The 22,284-nt window shown below is 40.1% G+C and overlaps 1 protein-coding gene across 5 annotated transcripts in view; it reads left to right on the top strand.

Annotated features, from left to right (window-relative positions):
• CARMIL1 (capping protein regulator and myosin 1 linker 1) overlaps positions 1–22,284 on the top strand; it is a 194,694-nt gene that overhangs the window by 163,749 nt on the left and 8,661 nt on the right. For 3 of the 5 annotated variants that reach the window (XM_071736997.1, XM_071736996.1, XM_071736998.1), the window contains 6 exons: positions 9,297–9,363; positions 9,652–9,848; positions 13,931–14,037; positions 15,741–16,170; positions 19,974–20,052; positions 21,909–22,142. In XM_071736997.1, coding sequence (XP_071593098.1) covers positions 9,297–9,363; positions 9,652–9,848; positions 13,931–14,037; positions 15,741–16,170; positions 19,974–20,052; positions 21,909–22,142 — 1,114 coding nt within the window. Of the gene's footprint in view, positions 1–9,296; positions 9,364–9,651; positions 9,849–13,930; positions 14,038–15,740; positions 16,171–19,973; positions 20,053–20,684; positions 20,972–21,490; positions 21,596–21,908; positions 22,143–22,284 lie in introns of those variants that run through there. The other 2 variants (XR_011724458.1, XM_071736999.1) reach the window with 2 other exon arrangements.

The raw sequence follows: 22,284 nt of genomic DNA, 5'->3' as shown, positions 1-22,284 counted from the left end.
TAAGGCAAACTAAAAGAAATGAGAAGGGCAGAAAATGAAAAGTCAGGGTAGTTTCTTTCAAAGATGGTCACAACCTTTTATATATTTTAGCTGTGGGTGATTTCCAATACCGTGGTATTTTGATACTCCAGGGAAAGTTTATGTCCAAATGCTCTGAGAAATTGCAGAATCCGGTGTCTTGTTACCAGCCAGCACTCAATTCCATGCTTGTGGTGAGCAGTTCTACTTTGTAAGGTGGGCATCTTCCTCTTATGTCATGGTGTTTCTGCCCTTCATGGCTCATGTGCTGCCCCATAACCAAGCAGCAGTGTTTCAATCATGTGTCGTGCTTGGATGCTGGCAGTCTCTAGACCAGCTTTTGAGTTTTGCCATCCTCTCTTGGGTAATTATGATTGAGCCTTCCTATCTGTTTTAGAGAAGAAACTCAATATACTCAAATATTTCTGCTGCTCTTATACTATCTTAGAATATTTGCCAGTTGCCTATCAGGTATCTCTTGTTTTTCAGTAGGGACATATCTTGATGGAGCAGTTCCTCACAGGACTTAGAAAATTGGTTGTTGGTTATTTTAATGTTTAAGTTCACAAAGCACATCTTAAGGTCTCTGAGGGATATAAAGATTTACTGTGCATGGTGGAAACATGTCTGGAACATACTTCAATGAGAAAAGAGCAGCATGTCAAGTGTGCTTGGGTTTTCAAGGGTAAAACTTCCCATCATAATCCTAAGTAGAGCAGCTGCCAGTCCACTTCCCTGCTTGGTGTAAACTGTATCTGATTCACTATGATGAGTCTCCCTGTAGCATTTCTCCTTTGAAAAGTCACTGCTTCAATCTGCCCCCAAAGGGCCCAACGATGGTGGGAACATGACCAGTGGGTTTTGCCTGGGTGACTGCTTATCTTTTTAGTAGCTGTTCATCTCAGGATGTCAGAGAGGAGAGATGGAGAAGCTGTGTTGGTTTTCAGTCCTGGGAAGCTGTAGAGAGGGAAAATAAAGAAGTTTCTGTTCTCAAAGTCACAAAAAGATTCGGTTGAAGGGACCTTCAGAGATCATCTAGTTCCAATCCCACTGCTATATGCAGGCACATCTTTCACTAGATCAAGTTTCTCAAAGCCTCATCTAACCTGACTTCAAACACTTCCATTCAGGAGGGAACATTGCCTCAGACTGGCTTTGATGGTGTTATTGTCCAGGGCACCTGATACAAATAGTGGGTTTCTCTAAAAAATTGCCCAAGAATTTTTTAAATGGCTATCCACCCCTCTGTATTTGATGAGTTTAAGAGCTTTTTCTTCCTACTATATGGAACTTTAGGTCATGAACACTGTATTTTTTGCATCAGAATTCGCCAGCTGAAGGTAATGAACAACAAGCAGGCAGGTTGATAGTGGCTTGAAGAGATAGTTTGTGCCATCTTACCTGCAGTAGCTCTCCATTCAATTTAATTCTTAATTAAAATAAATTAATTGGAACCACCCTTTTTATTAACCTTAAAGCCCAAGTTCTGTAGATGCTGCTGTAGATTCTGTAGATCCTCTTCATGACCAAGTAGAAAACAGAACTGATAATACTGGGGATTAATATTTCTATTCCAGGTGGTAGTTGCAGGCAGAGTTCCTTGCAGGATACTCATTCAGAACATGAAATAGAAGACCCAGTGTAATAGTTCTAGGAACTGCTTAGTTCAATTTATGCATCCATTTTTCCTCGTTGTTATAAAAGCTTTGGATATGAATATGCAGATATATTAGCAAGAATTTTACATGATTTGAAAGATGTAAGCAGAGAATGATTGGGGGGGGAAAGAGTATATTGAAATACTTGGCCAAATATAATAGAAAACATGAGTCATTTCTCAGCAAGTGGAAAAGCAAAGGTTTCTTGGCTAGGAAAATGAAATGAGCTCAAGGGCAAATCTATTGAGCTTATCTTACTGCAGTGCTACTCCTTTCAGAAAATGTTGCTGTGCAAAGTAATGCTAAAGGTCAGGGTGGCTGAGATGAGACTAATTGAATTAATTCTGAACCACAGCTCTTTCTCTAGAAATTCAACTCTTGAGGAAGGGAAGGAAATAAACAAACACATAGATTATTTGTATGCCACACTTATTTACAGCTACTATATTTATATATAGTATTTCCACCTAGAGGAAAGACCTCTGAAGTATAAGGTCAGGACTACATCCTCTGCTGGTGCAAAGAGGCACAGCTTCTACATTCAGGACAACTGAATCAACAAACAGAACTCTATTGCTGCTTGGCCTTGGTTTCAAAACTATGTCAATGTCTTTGCTGTCCTTTAAAATAGTCCATTCATTGTCATGGAATCTAGAAATTCATTTAGCTTTCCAAGGACAATGGTACTCAGGAAGGAGTTTCTATGAGCAGAGATTCAGGATGCCATCACTGCTAGTGGAAAGTAAATAGCTGACTTTCTGCAAGCCATTCTGAGGGTTTTGCCCTGGAAATCATGGGAGAAAATCTTCAGTATATGATGTAAGCAATAGCAGCTTTCTAGTTTCTAAGGCTGACAGTACAGATGGTGAGATACCTGTGTGTCCAGAGATTCATATGCAAAATAGCAAAGCTGGTCAATTTGCTGCTCTGCTTCATAAAGAATACTTGAAGATTATTTTATTTTATTTTAAAATCAGAGGACAGACATGATACTGTTGTCAAAGGCAGTTATTGGACTGGAAGAACTGTGGGAAATGACAATTGACTGAAATGGTGTCATGCCATCTTTACAGATCAGGATTCCTTACAGCAAAAGAAAACAGCAGGATTTGTGATAAAATGGTTTGTTTTCTTAAAAAGGCATACTCCACAAAATACACATAGCTGAAACAATTTAGCACTGGTTTAAAATGTTCTGAAAGGATCTTTGAGAATATTTTGTCTGACAGCTTATTCCCATGTGGTACATTGTAGTGATTCCCCCATCCAATTTCTGGTTTTGAATTGAATATGGCTGGGATTTTTGGTTGTGGGTTGGCACTTTGGCCTAAGTAGTGGCCCATGTGGGCTGGGAGGCAGACCACTTTATTTTGGGGTTGGGTGGCCTCATAGTCTGTAGTGCTTCAGTGGCCTGAAGATGGGCATCAGGTTCCCTGAAGAGCAGCCAGATTCTTTGGTGCCTTCAAACAAGTCCCTTGGTCTTTGCTTTGCTTAAGGGTGCTTCTTTGTCTTAACCTGTTTGTTGCCTGCTGTGAGCCTCTCTCTCCTCCTTCTCCCTCCTTTTTTTCTGTTTAGCTTTTTAGCACCTTTTAGCTTCTAAGCAGCTCAGTAGTCACACTCACTAGTGAGATCCCTAAAGTGTGGGAGGTAGGGGCTTCCATAAGCTGTTGCTAGTCCTGGGACTGCTTCTTGTTATATTCTTTGATTTGCACTTTGGTCCTTATCTCATCTCCAGCTACTTGTTAATATAAAAATAACTTCCCTGTCTGTGCATTAAATACACAAAATGCACTGGAGCACTACCAAGAATGCTATCTGGAAAAGAAACCATGTTGCAGATTCATTTTTTTATTTTTTTTTTCTTTTTAAAATGCACTGGAGATTTATTTTTAAGATGGTTTCAGTTTTAGAAATGCCTCTCAATGGATTCTGCAGTCTCTTCAGAAGTCTCAGAGAAGCCCTAGTGAATGGTAATATGGAAGATGGGCAAGAGAAGAGAGAGCATCAATTCAGGCAGGGAATGGAGTAAGAGTGTGTGTGTGTGCACAGCATACAAAAATGCAAGTAATGAGGAGGCTTGCCTGAATCACTGTTAACTCAGCACTCATGTATAAAGCCAAAAACTCTGAAGGTAAGGGAAAATAAAAATAAATAAACAAAACCAAAAAAGACAAAAGCCCTGAGGACAGTAGGAAATAAAGGACTGGAACTCCATGGAAGAACACTTCTCTTGCAATTCAAAGATAGGCCATTGTGTCTTTAAAACTTTTAGCTACAGTTAGGCTTCAAAGGATGAGCTGTGACAAGTGGATCAGTATTACTGAAAATGTCAAAGCATTGAATAACTGACCTTAATATCCCTTCAGCAATTAAATGTTGAACTTCATGTTATGCACAGACTATTTTCACTGTTGGTAATTAAACACCAGTGCAGTATCCATTTAAAAATGCAACACTTCCTTGCAGAGTTGCTTAATCCAGGCCATAATTATTGACTTCTGTGACAAACACTGTGTGAATATCTGCAGTGTTGTTAATAACAGAAGTTCCCATTCAACTTGAAGGCAAAGCTGTACTTCTAATAATTGTTTTTGCTTTATCTAAATTAAGGAGGAGTGTGTTGGATATGTCATGTGCCACCCAAGAGATGGGGTTTGGCATTGCTTCATTTCTTATGATGGCTGTGCTGCTTGGTTTTTTTCTTAAAAAAAAAACCCACACACGCACCCCCAAAAAAACCCCAAAACAATCAACCCACCACATTTCTGAAGGGGAGCAGAAAGGTTTTACTTTATTAATGTGCTTTATTCTTTTAGTGTTAAAAATGCTTGGAAAGCCCGTGCTTATGGAAAGGAGAAATACTGTTTCTTTGGATTAGGTTACGATAAACCTCAGGAGAAAGACTTGCATTTGTTTTCATTCTTTCAAGAGAAGTTTTTTGTTTGTTTGCTTTCCTTGCTCTCCTGCTTTCCACAAGAAACTACAGATCTGAATTCAGAAGCTTCCTTCAGGCCAGACAATAACAGAATTACAGGGTTTTGTCTCACTACTTGTGTGAGCAAAATGATTAAAAAAAAACCAGTACATGGGGACTGGTTCTGGTGGCAAGTTGGCACCATTAGTGAGTGTCATATACTGCAAACAAACAGCTGAAAACCTGAATTTGTCCCAATATAGATAAAACAAAAGATGACATATTCTTCTCTGGCTATCCTCTGAAAACACAAAGTGTACAACACCTCCAATTACAAAGGATTTTTACCTCATTCTCGCATGTCACCTTTCCTGCTAAGACTTCTAAATGTTTTGGCTTTAGTTTTCTTTATTTTGGTGAATGCTGGTTTTGCCTCCTTTCCTGAGAACTGCTATTGCTTTGTCTTCCCCATTCATATTCTTTTTTTCTTTCTTTTTTGCTGCATGGAGACTCTCTGCTGTACAAGTGTAAGTATTTGTTTAGCTCTGCTGTTTCTGGCCTACTTGTTTATGGTTTTGTGCTCCATTTGCCTCTGCACTGCCTTGTGAGTCTCCTGGGAGACTGTAGTGCCATCCATCTGCACCTAAAAAAGAAAGAGGCAGTGGTTGAGGAATGAGATTGTATTTTACAAGAAGGGTGAGCTAGTGTAGCATCTGAATTTAAAGCATCCCTTGGCTTTAAAGGCCAAAGAACAAATATAAGTGGAGTGCTCACGCTGGAAGTGTAAGCACAAATGTTAGTGCTCAGGAAGAAATACTCCTGGTTTGGTTTCATATTCAAGCATCATCTATCATAATGAAAGAATTGCTTAAAAATGGACATAAACTAGGGCTTTCTTGCCACTAGTGTGGGAGAAGTGTCAAGGGTTATCTCATTTTGGTCAGTTGTGTTTCCTTTGTCTAGTTGAATCACCTTGAGCTTTGGGCTGCTATTCTTGCCTTTTGGTGCTGTCACCCTTAATGCATTCTGGAAGCTGAAAACCCATACATTGTCTTGCAGGAAGGAGAACTGAAGGGAAATGGGTTGGGAAGGTGGATTTCAAGAAGGAGAGGGAAGCTGTTAATTAGTTTGTTTGAAATCTCTTGCTAGGAAAGTGACAGGAGGGTCACAGAGCAACCCTGTATCTAACTGGATTGAATATAAATTACTTTGAAGGAAGAGGAGGAGAAGAACATGGAAATGAGCATATCCCTCAGCACTGCGAGGAATTCCAATTATCTGTATAATGGAGGGATGTAGAGTATCCGAAACCCTGTTGCCAAAGGAACATTGTTTTCTTACACTCAAACCAAAGTGATTTTAGTAGTTGTTTCTAATTTCCAAAGTGCCAGTGTTCTTCCACAGTTGGTAATATAATTTAAGAAAACTCAAAACAGCTCAGATAGTTATGTGAGGAAGGGAACCACAGGGGAGGAATGTGGAAAAATGATCATGGTAAGAGATGTCCAGGAAGGTTTGTCTGGACATATCAGAGTAACTCTAAATAGGCCCTTATTTGGGAGCATGGTGGAGATTTGCTGGCTCCCCTCTCCTGCAGAGGGATGGTTTTGTGGAGCCATCTCTAGAGAGCTCAGTGGCATAGGTGCATGCAGACTTCCAAGAGGGCCTCCCAAGAGTTCCAGTTAATCTTTTTATTCATTCTGCCATGCAGCCTACAGTCTGCTCACAAAAAAATAAAAAGTAGGCAAAACAAGGAAGAAGTTCAGGAGGTGACCTGCTTGAATGGACAGTCTTTGGGAGATGTGGAAGAAGTGAAAGAGGGGAGGTTGAGACTAAGAGCTCAACCCTGTAAAGGCCACAACTGAAACATAAGGCAGGAGAGCTGCATTGTGCTCATGTGGCCATCAGTGGTGGGAAGACAGAAGGTGCACTGCATCTACCAAACCTGAACTGCTTCCATGAAAAAAAAAGGAAATGGAGCTCAGGCTCGGGAGAGGAAGAGGTCTTTCCCTAAGAGTTCAGATATCTCCTCTGATAATGACATGTGCTCTCTGCTGCTGCAGCATACTAGACACTGGCTGAGATACTAAGCTGAGATTAAGTCTAATATTTTGTAAAAAGAGCAGACTGGCCTATTTAAATTAATGCTTTGACCCATTTTGCTCTGCGTGTGATCTAGAAAGTTCACTTGGCAAGAAGCCTTTCATCTGTGCACTTCCTAAACAGGCCAGAAAACAGAAGGTTTTCAAATAAAAGTGTATGTATAGCTGTTATTCATGCTGTTAAAGCAAATGTGAGGCATCTCTATCCCTTTGCCTTTATCCTCAGCAACCAAGCTGCCGATAGATGATGCCAAACTGACAGTAAGGTACAGCAATAATCCAGAGACTGGCTTATGGTCATCTGCACAAGCTCTCCAGGGTTATTTGGGGCCTTTTTTTTTTTTTTTTTTTTTTTTTTTTTTGTCTGGGAAGGAAGGTGAAATCATTCTGTACCTGGCTCTCAGGGCGTCTTGGAGAATTTCAGTCCCTGAACAGGAACTTCGAAATTCCCACTGCACTGTTTTGCATTGGTGCCCTGAGCACAGTTTGTCTCTGTTCATCCAGAAGCACTCTCAACACTGCCCATGGCTGTGAAGCTACTGAGCAACCCGAGGTCTCCAATCAGCCTTGGTTTTGATCTTTAATGTACGAGTTGCTACTACAAGTAATCTGCAGGCACATGGCCAGAAACGTGGCAAGTAGATTAAAATGCCTGCAAATATACATTAAAAAGAGAAATGGGCTCTGGCTGGAAATAAAACTAGGGTACTACTGTTAGTGACTCTTAATTGCTGTCCCACAAATACTGAGCTATTTCAGCTCTTCTTTACATGAGGAGCAGATGCCTTTGGTTGTTTCAGATTTGACTGATGGATAGGCAGCTGTCACTGGGTGCAGTTCAAAGGCTGCCCAGCTGCCTACCTGCTGCACAATCCACTGCAATTTTGGCTGAAAATGCTCAGCACATCTCCAGCCACTTGCCATCAAATCCATCACTTTTAATCTCTTAATAACTCTGACCTTTTGATGCAGTAACACTTTGCCTGCTCATTAGTTTCAGGGTAAGTCTGCTCAAGCGGCAAGCTGCTTTCTTGCTAGTCTTGAAACTATTGTATGATTTGTTAATGCTTGTCAAATGTGGAAGTGAAAAAAACATGCAACAGCTGAAGGCATCTTTTTTCTTTCTTTCTTTTTATTTTTTTTCCCAGTGATGTGCATGGCAGTAAAAACAGAGCTCTATTTCCCAGAGAGTGCTCTCACTGCCAGCTCTGCACTCTGCAAGTCCTTTTCTGATCTTGAGATGATGGGTAGTAACTTTGCTGTTACAAAACTCTATCATAGCCTTGAGCATATGAATAGTGGCATAATAATCTTTCTGACTTTGGATGGGAATATGAGTTCAGTACATGTAGGTCTGTGCACTGAAATTTCCATAAATAAAAACTAGCAAATGTTTACCTTGAGCAATTCATGATTTGTCTGAAATGTGGATGCCCACTATGTCTTTCCTGGCTCATATAAAATTAATACTACTAACCTTGATTAACAATTCTGTTAGGGAGTTGTGAGCCATAACAGCTTTCCTGAGTGACATCCCAGTTTTGAAGTCACCAGTCTTCAAGGCTAGCAAGTAAATGGAAATATATGTATGTCACTAGAGGCAGCAGCAAGTAGGAGAAGCTGAGTCATTCTTAATTAACTCTTCATAAACCTGCAGGTCAAGTCTTTGTCTAGAAGCCTTACAGTGCTGAGTTATGTTAAAGATTTAGGATTGGTGACACATGCATTCCCATGGCTTTCACACCATGCAGAATTTCAGCAGAGTTCAGGCAAGAAAGTGTGGGCAACTTGCAAAAATAGTGAAGTTGAGTCTTAAGTCAGGGTATTTGTGCTCTTGAGGCAACATACTCCTTTTTTCTGGGGAATGCAAAGATGAAAATAATAACACATAAATTTGAATAACTATGTTGGATGTATGCCAAGGTAACTTTCCACCTACTGTCAGTGTATCTAAAGTTCAGGGAAGTCCTGTGTTTGCTGGAGATATTGTTGACACTGTGGTGGTATTTTTGCTTCTTGATGAAGGGCTATGTACTCAGAGACTAAATTTTCCTAGGAAAGTTTGGTGAGCTGTGTGATGGTGTCCAGGGTCATAGATACCTGAATTTTCATCATTCCCATGCTAACATTTCGTTAGTGTGTCACTATCAAATAAACTGAGGAAATTTACTTAGATCAAAAAGATGGGAAGGCTATTCCTGATACTGTCATTAACTGTGTAGTAATTACAGTTCCTGTGCCTTCTGATCTCAAATGCTGGGGTGAGGTTTTAATAGTTCCCAAGTTTTAACAGTTGGCAATCAATGAGTTAATGCTTGGACAATTCAAATAATCATCCTGTGGATAGCTTTCATTTTTAATGAGAAGAATAAACTACCTCCCTGGTACTGTTTGAAGTCAATTGATCAAAAGGTCAATTTAGAACAAGTTCTGAATGTTTGAGAAGGGGAGGAAAAATTCATTCCCTCCCAGTGTTAAACCCAATCAGATCTTGAAATAATAACATACATGTGAATAATTGATTTGTTGGATAGAAAAGAAAAGGTGCTCTTTTTCATTTCTTCTGTTCACTAAAGTCATGTTTGTTTCGCTTTATGTTGATAGATGACTCCTAAGTCAAAAAGGAAAAGTATCCACAGTAGAATGCTTCGGCCAGTGTCCAGAGCTTTTGGTAAGTGAGAATTTCTAAAACCTTTTTCGCCCGAAATTCTTCTTAACTGAAAAGAACAGGTGACTCTTCATCCTTCGGGTGGCATTTAAGGCCACATTAGTTACTCTGTTTTGTGACACTTCTAGTATGTTTTCTAGTACATGTTTCCTCATGATGCTCACAAACCTGTAGTAGCTGAGTTTTCTGAATCTGTTCATAATTATTTATCACAAAAGGGAAGAGTGGCTTTTTTATTGTTTGTTTTAAATGGCATGTGAAATCTAATTGGAAAGTTTTGATTTCTCTTAGAGATGGAATTTGATCTAGATAAAGCTCTGGAAGAAGTACCTATCCATATAGAAGACCCACCATTTCCTTCCAGCAGGCCAGACAAACGAACTTCTGGATTCATTTCAGAGCTGCCATCAGAAGAAGGGAGAAAATTGGAACACTTTACAAAATTAAGGCCCAAAAGGAATAAAAAGCAGCAGCCCAGCCAAGCAGCAGTGAGTCTACATTAAAATATTGCTGGCGATGTCATCTGTTGATTGCTTTTTGCCATGAGTCAGGTCTTGCAATCTAATGAGGACAACTTAAGTTTCAAGCTTATGGCTTTTAGTTTTTCTTCTGTTAATTATGTGTTTCAGCATGGAACCCTATCACATGCTTTTTTGTCTTGTTTGACACAGCTTAAAACCAGGATATGTTTCATGCTTTTTAAATTTGCTTTTGTTTTTTCATAGAAGCAGTTTCTGGAAGTACTTGCAGCTTTCACAGGAAACACACAAAATATCTTGAGACTTTTCAGTTATGTTGCAAGGGTTTGTTAAGTCTTAATCCTTTTTCCTGCCTGCATTAGGACATGGTAACTTGGCATGAATTCTAATTTCTGTCAGCTCCCAGAGGAGGTACTCTCTGACACCCAGCTTCCCACAGCTCTTCAACTAAAGATGGTGTTTTGGCCAGCAAATCTGCATAGTCACAGATCTGCTTTTCATGCTGGGACTTGCCTTAGAAAAGCAAAACAGAAGAGCACTGTCTGTCTACGAAAGTCATTGGTGTGAACCCAAGTATATGTCTGTGGACTTCCCACAGTTCCATTTCTTTGGTATACCACATCAATAAAGGTTTATTTCTGTGATGGTATGCCCTTGGGGTCTGTAAGGATGTATCTGGAGGAGTTAATGTAGCTATCTCACAGCAACAGGGCACAGCTGATAGCATAAGTAGTCCTTTGCTTCTCTGAGTTATGCTGCCTAGTAATGAGTATCTGGGACCTTTTCTGCTCCTTGAGGATTGTTGTCATAGAGGACCCTTTAAAGTTTCTCTGATGTTGGGAAAGATTATATCACACAATAAAGTACTTTTTGCACCACTTGGAAATGGAGAAACCTTCAAGCAGAGGGGATATTCAAGCCAGCTTTCCCATTCCCTTGCATTTAAAGGGAAGGACAGAGGTAGCAGAAGGATGCACTGGTCTCTGCAATATAGAGAAAACACATCTGTGTTTACTTCTTCCAATTCCAATTTTGCAGAATGCACATGTTTTCCCAGCTGGTAAACTTGCCTCTCTTCCAAACACACTCAGTGCATCCTGTGCCATCTGCCAGGGGTGGGGAAAGTAGTGGGGGCATGGAAGGGCAACTGCTCTGCTACCAGGCATGGAAATAGGATGTGCAGTGTCTTGCTCAACAAAACCAAAAGGCTTACTTCTTGTAGAGGAGAAGTGTTACTTCCCGTGAAAGTGCAGTATTGTGGGAATCCTCACCCATATTGAACTCATTGGGAAATTAAGGGTTTATTTAGTCAGAAATTGAAAGGAACATCTTGAAACTCATTTGCCCTTGTCTTGATTTTGTGGACCATTTAATTCCGTACTGGTTCTGACCTCATAACAAGTTTTTAAAAATGTTTGAAGAACTTAAGATGTTTGCTTTGATGCATATAAAAATGAGACAGCCAAATACCAAAGGCCAGAGTCGTGAGTGGACAGTGGCATTGTTTGCAGAATTGGTCTATGGCTGGTTTTGCCAGATTGAGAATACAGAAAGCAGTGCTGAGGAAAAGCACTTAAAATGTGAAAAGCAAAATCTTGACCTTTTACAGCACTTAAAGCAGGCCTTTTGGGTTGTTTGCTCTTCCCATTATTTCCATTTAGTAATTCAAGGTGTCTCAGATAATCACAGCTGTACTTCTCTGGTTTTGCTGGAGAACAGATTTGTTCTTTGTACCATGAAAAATATAAGAAAAAATGGGGAAAATAGAGAAAAAGAGGTGGAAATACTAACTTTTAACTTGGGGTGAGAGGGCAGACAGAAGAAAGATTTACAGTTTTGTCAGGGTTTTTACTGAAATGAGTGTTCAGAGTGAAAAAAAAGAGAAAGGAAGACCTAGGCACCACTCACTCCCAAGTAGCTTTGAAGCAAAATGGTGAAAGAAATGTTTAGCATTTATGGGATCTTGACCTCCCGAGTTCTTCCATCATGTGTGAAGATGTAGTACAAGAAAGAAATTAATCTCTAGTGTATGAAAGAGATGGTGATTCATCTTATTTATTTGTGCTTCCAAGCCATTTTTTTTCCTTCATAAGCAAAAGTCTCACCCTGAAAGTTAGGGTTAAAAAAAAAAAGACAAATTAAAACTACTGGCTTTTTTTTTTTTTTCAAATCCAGAGTTCAGTCTTTTAATATTAAACACTAAAAGACATTACAGTAAACATCCGTAAGAATGTTGTGTACCTTGAGGACCTTATTGAGCCCTCAACGCTTGTGTGTATATCCTTTAGGAACTTGCTGCTTTTTCAGATGTAGAGTTATTTCTTTTGTGAGGTAGACCTTCTCATTTGCTGCAAATTATTGGATCATTGCATTACTTCCCCTTCAGGACATGCACTTGCCTTTGATACTCACATGCTTGTTCCTGCTCTGTGGCTGCCCCCTGCCTGGAAGTGTTCAAGGCCAGGCTGGATGGAGCTTTGAGCAACCTGGTCTGATGGGAAGTGTCCCTGCCCATGCAGTGGGGTTGGAACTAGAGGATCTTTAAGGTCTCTTCCAATCCAAACCTTTCTATGATTGTGTTTCAGTTGAAATGTCAGTGTCAACTTGCTTTTTCACTGAGCACGTAAATGTTTACAGTGAGACAACCAGCACTGGTGTGACCAAACTAGATGTCAGTATATTCACTCTCACCTAGTGTCAGGTGTTCCAGCTAAACCAGTTCTCTTCAGAAAACCCCAGAGGTGGCAGAGTTGAAAATCTAACAATAAATTGTGCTCCTTGGAATAAAAATATTTTCTATAGAAAATACACAAGTTTAGCAAGAAAGCAGTCATTACCATGTGAGCTCTTTTCAGATCACTATTACAGTGCTACAGTAGGTATCAATAGAGTATTAACTATTATCTTTCATAACAGGATCAATAGTGGGCTTCTAACGAGGTTCAGCCACTGGAAAGTAAGAAATTTCATGGATGTGTCAAAGCATTATTTCAGATGCCATCCCATTGTCCTGGCTTAATGAGTCTGGGTTTGGTCTAAACAGCACCTTTTAAGAATATTCATTTTTCTTTTTAGAGGCGTGGAAAAGTTGAGCATTCCAGTTGAGAAGGGAACCTAGGATTATTCTGAATTATTGTGGCAACTGGGAGATTCCTTGATTTAAATTGTTTCGAAGTTTACACACCCTACTATTTTGTGGCAGACTGATTCCTGCTCATTAGTTCTACCAAGAATACAACTGGGTTGGGTCTTGTGGGTCCTCTGTAGTCACCTAGAAAGTTTTCATACAACATGTAAATTGAAGGAAGTCTCTCCTCCTGGTAATAGAGCTTTTCCACATCAAAGTCACACATGGGAGCCAGATCACATGAAAAATCCTCCCAGGAGGCGGCGTGTTTCATCTTCAGGAAACTGGAGAGTCACCAGCTAATCTTCCCAAGGCCTTTGTGGTTGCCAGGTACCTAAGTCAGCCTGGTTTAGGTGTTTCCCATCACCCACATTTAAAATATGGACACTGAAACTAAAGGAAAGGAGAGGGTTTTCCATTTGCAGACGCTCAGCCAAAATCTGTGTTCAATTACTGAAGTGAAACACCTGGTTCTGGTTTTAGAGTCTCTACTTTTGGAAGTGCTGGGCAGAATGAATTATAAAAGGCTCTTGTTAGCCTGCTGGAGCTCTGTTTCTAAATCTCTAAATCCAAAATCCCAAACATATGTTTTTCTCTTAACAGGGAAACAACTAGCTGGTGAAAATACTATCTTTTCAGATCACCACCTGATCAGGATTTAATTTATCCTTAACTGCTCCTTTATAATTAAACTAGTGCTCTATTGTCTCAAGGCCAAGGCATTTGGTTCCTGGTATCATGCACTGCAGTATCCAGTTTGTCACTGGTGTTTTGGGATACTTTATGTTTAATGCAATGTATCAAGTGGCCTGAATAAAGGGGCAATTCCAGCAGTGATTCAATAATCTGCACTGAGGCTTGGTTGGCACACACAGTTTTTATAATGTCTTAACTCCTAGTCATTATCACTGAAATAAATGTGCTTAGATTATCAAATACCAGCAACAGTTCTTTCTTCTGTCAGGTGTCTGCTGGAGTGCCTCCAGAGGGGGATCAGAATGGCCTCATGGGGAGAGTGGATGAAGGTGTGGATGAATTTTTCACTAAGAAAGTTACAAAAATGGATTCAAAGTAAGTTCAAATTTGTTTGCTTGCTTTTAATACATATATATAAAAAAAAATCCATCCTGATAGTTGGGCAAATAGCACTTCTAAGTTGCATTTGACTTCTGTTCCCAATATCCAGGGTTGCTGTTGTCACAGCAAATACCTTAGGAGACAAGACATTGTGAATTCAGTCCTCCCTTAAAAATGACTATTTTGAAATAAATTAATTTAATATACCATGTGGAGGGGAATATTGACTAGTCTGAGGTTTTTTGTAATTCAGTTACCCTTCAGTGGAGCTCATCAGAGCTGAAGCAAAGCTGTGTGGTGGTTGAGGCTCTCAGCTCCTGTATTGGTTGTACACATGGGTATCTTTGTCCAGTGTGCTGTTGGGCACAGTGTTTTGATAGATGCTAGTAGATTTATGTTGGTTTACAAATATGTTAAATACATGTCTGACCCGTTAGTAGTATTCCAGATTTAGGCAATAAATTCACCTGAAAGGTAGGTCTCCTTCAGCTTTGTATTATGGTTATACAGCTTATAGATTTGCTTTGCAGCTGGTTGCATATTTACAGGACCATGCATCTAGATGTTCTTGCATTCATGCATGTTTGTGCACAGACACTCACACACAGGCACAAATACTTCCATAAATAAACAATTAAATAAGAAAGCTGGGGTGATTTCCAGACAACTTGGAATGACCCTTTCTGTGCTGTGTGTGACATCCATTAAGGAAAATGGTAGGTGTTAACTGGTCGATAGCTGTGACAGGAAAAACAAATGTTTTAAAGTCACTGTGAGTTATAGATATCTCCAGTGACGTGTGAAGCCATGTGTGATATACTATGTGCAGTGGAAAAATTATGGTAGCTTTGAAAAATGGATTAGCCAGCTTAAGTTCAGGGTGCTCACAGAGTACTGCATCCTCCTGTGCTTTCCTTGTGTGCCTGGCAGTCACCATTTCAGATGTCCTGGTGATTTTGCAGTACAGCTGTGCGCCTGTCCCTGGCCATGCCCACAGCTAAGGAATCTTTTCTTTTGCTCCCCTGTGGCACTGGTGGCTCTTTTTCCAGTTGGGGTGCTTCTGTGCAGACATCTTATGCTCTCAGCTTTCCCCTCAAGTGTAAATACTCTGCTCATAAGATACCTGTAGAAAATCTTCTGCCATGTGAGTTGTTTTGTGGTTGGTTGGTTTGATATTTTTGAGGATGGGTGTCTGCACTCATCTATATTCTCTCCATATTCCTTATTGAGAGAAAGTGGCTGTGCCAGCTAGTTCCTATTTCAAGTGAGGCCCTTAAGGGACAAGATCCACCAAAATGCCCGGATCTGTTGTTTTCCTTTTACTAATGGGCAGATACAGACTGGAGGTGATGCACTCTGGAAAGGGAGCAGAGTGAAAATCGCATGTGCATAGAGGCAGCTTGGGCAGGGCTCCACCAAAGCCACATTTGACTGGTGTTGGAAGCAGCTGGATGGCCAGTGCAGGTGAAACTGCTGCCTTTCTTCATTGTGCCATGCACACAGGAATCCTCCAGACAGAGTGATCGGTGTTAGTTGTCCAGTTTTTCATTAGAGGAAGTTAGCTAATGACTTGGCCTAGGGCAATCTCTGGATCATACAAAAGATTGGCTTTGCCTAGGAGAAGTCATGAGGTACTATTTAAGAGACAAGGAGGAGGGGAGTGGAGAAAAGTTTAAAATGTCTGTGTCTTTTATTAGGAGGCCATCAGCTAAAAGTTCAGACAGCGGTGAGCCCAGTGAAGCAGGCGATGAGAAGAAGAAAAGAGACTCAAGGAAGAGTGGCTTCCTTAATTTAATCAAATCAAGAGGCTCCAAATCTGAACGTCCACAGACTGTGCTGGTGGCAGAGGAACCCTCCTCACCCAAGGTTGCTTCAAAAAGTCCAGCTGTGGACACAAGCAAGAAGGAGGTAAAGCCTGCAGAGCCAAATGGTGGTACAGAGCGATCTGAGGAGCTAAAGACACCAGACTCACTGGAGGAAGCACAGCCAGATGATGCTGCAAAAGAGAGGGGTGACAGCAAAGGAAGCCCCCAAGGAGGCCGGAGGTATGGCGTGCAGGTGATGGGCAGTGGACTTCTCGCAGAAATGAAAGCCAAGCAGGAGAAGAGAGCAGCCTCTGCTCAGAAGGTGAAGGCAATTTGATTTCTCTTGAGTTGCTGAAAAAACGAGCAAGATCTAGGTGTCTTTGGGGGAGCTGGATTGGGTCTACAAGGGCTGGTGGCTGAGGCTTGACAGATCCAGTCCTGTTTGCCACCAGGGTTTGTGGTATTACTGGAAGAACAGCTTGCTTTGGTCACTGAATGTGAATACCTTGGCCAAGGACAGGCTGCACATGTGGAGCTGGAGAGATACCCACCCTTGAGCCTAAACTTTCCTCTTGGGGAGTAGGTGATACCAACTTGTGCTTGATGCTAGGCCCCTTACAAGCACAGTACGGGTCATATAATTGTTTGCATGTATTACAGAGGAATTTTTTAGTGACTAGTAAGCAGAGCTTGCATGTCTCCACACTGTATATGTGATTTGTTCACGTGTGATGGAATCATGGTCTACAAAAGGTAAAGCTAGGACAGACTTCTGACTGCATTCTTCCACACACAGCAGTACCTCAGGTGTTTGGTAGTTAACTACAGGGGTAACTGTTTGTGTTCTTCTGAAAGGTGATGTAGAAAGGTGGAGACATGTGCTTTATTTTAAGTTATGTATTCCATGCAGAGAAGTAAATCTTGCTTCCCAACATTGTTTACAGCTATTTTGCATATGCTTTTCTTGTTGCATTTTTATGTCCTTTTTTACCACACCTAATTATTTTAATGCCTTTCATTTCTGTATTTTAAATACTAAAACTCAAAAGAAAATAAGCATGCATTTAAGAATAATTAATCTATTCCTAGTTCCGAATTCCCTTCACTCTCTAATTTTCTTGTCTGTCAAGGTGCTTATGTTGGGCAGGAACACTGTTTCAATTCACAGACATGCAAATGCAATATCCTTATGTTACTCCAAGCATTTTGTGCTGACCTATTTTGCCTGATGCCCATTTCCCATTGAACTTCCCCATCAGCATCTCCTGCTTCCTCCCATTTGCAGCTGGTGTGCTCTAAAATTACCAAAGGATCAGCCTTTTTCCACTCCTCTCTTCCTCTTCAACGTGCATGGCTCCAGGGCTCTCAGATGCTATCAATTCCCCACCATTATTCCCAAGTAATTTGGAAGGTGCTTCCTTGTGACAAAACTCATCTGCAAGCTTTCTGTGTTTTTCTGCCTTTACCACATTGCAGAATTGTCTTGCTGTGACTGAACAAGGCATCCAAAATTCTTTTTTACCTTTCTTCATAGATTTACTGTGCTTGCCATTATGTCTGAACTATTCCTGCAGAAACTGAGGCTTGTAGTAAGCAGATTCAAATTAATGATATAGACTATGGTTCATTAAAGGGATCCTCAACATAAAAATGATTTTTTTAAAAGAAATCAACAGTTCTCCCCCCCTTTCTCATTTGTGCTGTTCCTGCGAATGTCTTGATTTCTAAAACATGAGGTTTTCAAGTAAAATGCTGTAAGATTTTACTTAAGAGCATTATGTTCTTCCTGTAATTATAGAATGCAAAGCCTACTCTAGATTATATAAATTTTTACAACTGCATAAATTGTGTGTGCTTGGTGCTCTTCAAGTTCTTAACAGCTTTCCTCTAGAGTTAGTCAGATCTGGCACGATGTGACTGAGGTCGATAGTAGGATGTGTAACTTTTTTAAGTGGGGAGAGTAAAAGTCCTCCTAAATTGATGAGCTTTCATAGCATTGGTTGAAAACTAGAATTTTAGCTATCAAAAAGTTACTGCCTTTTCCCAGGATTTTTTTCATCCTTTATTATTATAATGATTGGAAAGGCTTCCTCTCTTTTTTCAGATTTAATTATGAAGCAAATAGTGTTACTGATCTTTTTTTAGATTTTTAGATTTTTTTAGAAATTTATATTTATGGGAATGCAAAAGTAGATGCTTTTATCTATTTTTTATTTAAAGAGTGACAAGAAAACTGAATTGAAATAGGAATCTGTACACATCAGGGTAAGGAGTTATCCTTTCTTAATCTTGCCCAAACCACATGAAATTGAAGTTCTTTTCAAGAGAATTTTTCACATACTTCATCCTACCTAAATCACAAATAGTTTAGGTTTACACTTTTATTCTGGGTATTCTTGAGGGTGAAAATCATCATACAAAATCCTGATGGCTGATCTGCAGAAGATGGCATCCCACTGCTGTTACATTTTTTAGGATGAGTATGACATCAGTTTCCCTAGCATCTTCAAATTTATCACAATTCCAGTAGGATAGAAAATTGTATTTTCCTTTGAGGTACAGATGGCTGCTTATATTCTCTGCTATTTTACGTGAAAACAAAGCCAGAAGGAATTTACTATTTCATTCATATCCTACCACAGTCTTGTTACAGATACAAGTGATGAGCAGGTGCACAGTAGATGGAAAGATGGTAAAATGCTTTTTTGTTTTCTTTTGCTTAGAATACAACGTGTGAATTGACATTTATGGTATTTTGATTAGTATTGCCACTAGTGCACACATGAAAAGATCTTTTAGCTCCATCTAGTGTTTACAAACTGAATTTTTAAACACTTCAACCAATACCTATGAGCAGACCTAGGGTAGGTAGTCTATAACCTGTTTATTCATTGTAGGTGGCACCCAGCTCTGCAGTATTTCCCAACCTTGCATGAATTCCTATTAAAAAAAATAAAGTCTGATCATTTTTTATCTGCATTATAAAATCACCTGCATTTTTCTGACACAATTGGCAGCTTCTCAGAGTAAATTTTTGCAGCAATAGTTCAGCGTTGTCTCTGGACCATAAGCAGCTTGTAACATGTAGTACAGTAGGTTGCCAAACATATTAGCATCCTAATTGTATTTTTAATTACCACTCTAATAGATGCCAGCACTGTTATTTTGTATTCATCTTTGTACATGTTCATATTTCTCAATAATTTGGGAGAGAGGAAGGAGTTACATTGAAATTAGTTTTCATATTGGCTCTGTTAAAAGTCATTATGGTAGCTAAGTATTATGCATATATCTTCAATAAGGAAAATTAGTATTTCAGTGAAAGTTTGTGAGAATTCATATTCCGTGAAGAAATAGTTGGTAAATTAAATTCTCAAAAAGTTTTTCCAAGGTATGGAAGAAAAATACAGTAAGTGGAGATTGGAATTCCCTTCACATAACCAAGGCATTTTTTCAAAGTAACATGTAGCTTTATGAGGTGGAAAGTAGAGAATTTAGCCAAAGTATTGATGGTAGTTAAGAAATGGGCATAAAAACTGTGATTTCACATGGTGGTACTAGTGGTACCACTGTTCCTTTGTTAAACACCTTTCAAGAAATAGGGTCTGTTTGTTTTTAAAGGAATCCTGTAAATTTGTGGGCACTGCTGTTTCTGCAGTTATAAATTTATCTAAAATAAAAAGTTGTTCTTATATGTGTGCAGAGCATATGATCCATTCAGCAGTCCTACCTTCAAAATCTGGATTTTCAGAAAAACACCCTACTTTAAACCTAAACCTACATTTTTGAATAGGGAGCTATCACTGGAGAAAAGCCTATTTCCATCTAGCACCTTTAGTTTCAACTCCTGTGCATTAGCAGACCTGTCCCTTATGAGGCAGGGTGTCATTGCAGCTTGGACAGATGTGTGGCAGTATTAATAATCAAATCAGTGTTGTTTTCTTCTTACTTCGAACTCCAAGACGTGAAAGAGAAACAAGGAGAGAGAATCTACCATTTATTATTATCACTGCTTTCTCTGCCTTATGGCTTCCAAATTAGAGCTTTTTTCCCCGCAGAACCACTTATTAATTGTATTAATTACAGGTACATTAATAATATGAGAGCTTTTCTCATTTTTTTCAGAAACTTGGGAATGAGGCAACTCCCAGAGAGTCTTTTGACACGGCGCTGAGCTCAGAACGACTGGATGGAAGTGGTACAGGTAGGTTTAAACCTGGCATAGACAGCACATAGGGTTGCCACAACATAAAGAATGGTGAAAAAACAGGCTGAGATCTAAATGGAGATGTGGCCATCTTGGTGGAGGCACTTCAGAAATTGATTTTGAGGTCCCATACCTTTCTAAAGCTAGTTTTAAAAGACAGCATATTCAGAGCATGCTGTATGATTTTAAAGCCTGCTTATCTTTCAAGGAGGACTTTGTGTGCTGTGTATGTCTCCTGATAGCATCAAACTGAAAACAGAGGTGCTTGGGACATTAAAGTAGCTGAGGTGCCTGAACCCAATTTTTCTCAGGCCCTTGTCTCTGTATATGACTCCTTTCACCTCCACCACACTGTGCTGTGCATGCCCCTTCCTTTTGGCCTCCAGCTGTCACTTCTTTCTTTACCACTCTTGGCTTGAGAGCTCCCTGGGGCTGCTCTTTGCTGTTGCAACTACATTTCGACTTTATTTTGGGTTTATTTATTGTATCTTGCTGGGTTCTAATAATATTAGCAGGCCTGAGGTTAGGAAGGCAAGAAAAACAGAAAATTGATGCTGAAGTAGAATAAGTTTGGGAATTTATTCCTTTTTTCATGTCTGGATATTGCCTGTTTTTTTGTATGCACACAGGCACAAGTGGAGAAGGTTTCCTGCTGTTTCACTTGCAGCATGAAGGCCTCTTGCATGCATGCAGACACGAGCTCTCCCTCTCATGCACTCACACAAATATGTATGTGCCACACAACTCTCTATGGTTTGCCAGAGTTCTAACTCCAGCTGGGCTGACAAAACAGCTACCTAAGCTGAAAAAAATTCACTGGAGATTGACTTCCAACAAATTATATCAACACTCTCCTCCCTCCCACTCTGTGCTCAGCACTTTTGAAACGAGTAGGATATCTGAATGAGAATAGCAGGTAGGTAGGTCAAGTCAGCATCTGTCAAGCACATACTTGGCTTTGCCAGCTGCCAAGACCACCAGTCTACATTTCACTTAGTCCATAATTCTCTTCTGAAAATAAGGATGTGACAGTTGTTGGAAGTCCCAAGCTAGCATGCAAGTTCCAAGATTATCATTAAATCCACTTCATAAAGGCCCTCAGACTTCTCAGAGCTGCAAAGAAGGAAAGCAGGGCAGGATTTTCAATTGTTTGCAGACTGGTCTTTCACAGCTAGATGGGAGTGATTTATTTCTAGGAAGTCAGTATAGCTTTATCTGTATATATTTTGGTCTTTGTTTGGGATATATAACCTGTTGATAAACTTGCTAATGTGTGGAAGACATAATCCATATGCAGCGTTATTAGATAAATCAAAATATTATATGAAGAATACTTTGATCTTGGCCAAGTTTCAAAGTGTCCTCTAGAGCTTGCTAAAAGCAACAAATAACAAGATGTAGCCTGCTGATCACACGTTTGGGATTTATTTTCCAGGCCAGGATTTCTCTGTTGATCTTGGATAGCCAGCCTTTTGTCTGTAGAGGCACAAAACAGCCAAAGGCTGCCTTTTCCACTAATCCATCCCTGCTTTCTCAGCAGGTAGGCTGTACCATCTGTTCCCAGAAATGTAGAGGGAGTATAAGATCCATCATGCCAAATAAATTTAAAAGGGGAAGATGCCGTTGCCTCTGAGGCAACTGAATTATGAAGTTTAGCACCGGCAAGAATTGGGGGGTTTAGATGCTTTTCTCACAGTGATTTTGAATGAAATATTAGTGATCCTCTCACACACTCACACTGCAATGCAGCAGTGATATGTGAGCTAATGATGCTATTTTCCATACAAGCCTACCTCTGCACGGAGCTTTTTGTGTTGCAGGAGATTTTTATTTTACATGTCTGTTTATTTTAGTGCCTAAACTCCAGCAGGCCCTTCCAGAGAGTCGGTTTGCCTCAAATAAAGGTGACTCCATCTTGGCATCATCAGAAAAAAATTCAAAAGCTGAACCAAAGGCAGAAGCTGGTGCAAAGGCAAGAAGTTCTTCCAATACCCCAACCAGTCCCAAACCTCCGCTGCAGTCAACAAAGCCCAGCCTGGCAGGACGACCCACGGTGCCACAGAAACCACGCTCTGCCTCTCGTACAGGTGAGGAGCTCTTCTCAGCATTTGTTTTCCCCAGCCTGGGTACTCCTGAGTGGTGGTGGTGTGGGATGTGGAAGAGACACTGATATTCACGTCCTAAGCAAAAGTTAAATGTAGAAGGACAGGTTCTTCAGTCACTCGCTCT

This window comes from Heliangelus exortis, chromosome 2 (genome assembly GCF_036169615.1).
Source record: "Heliangelus exortis chromosome 2, bHelExo1.hap1, whole genome shotgun sequence".
NCBI lineage: Eukaryota > Metazoa > Chordata > Aves > Apodiformes > Trochilidae > Heliangelus > Heliangelus exortis.
The sequence above is the reverse complement of the archived record's forward strand: the minus strand, read 5'-3'. Positions and strand labels throughout refer to the sequence as shown.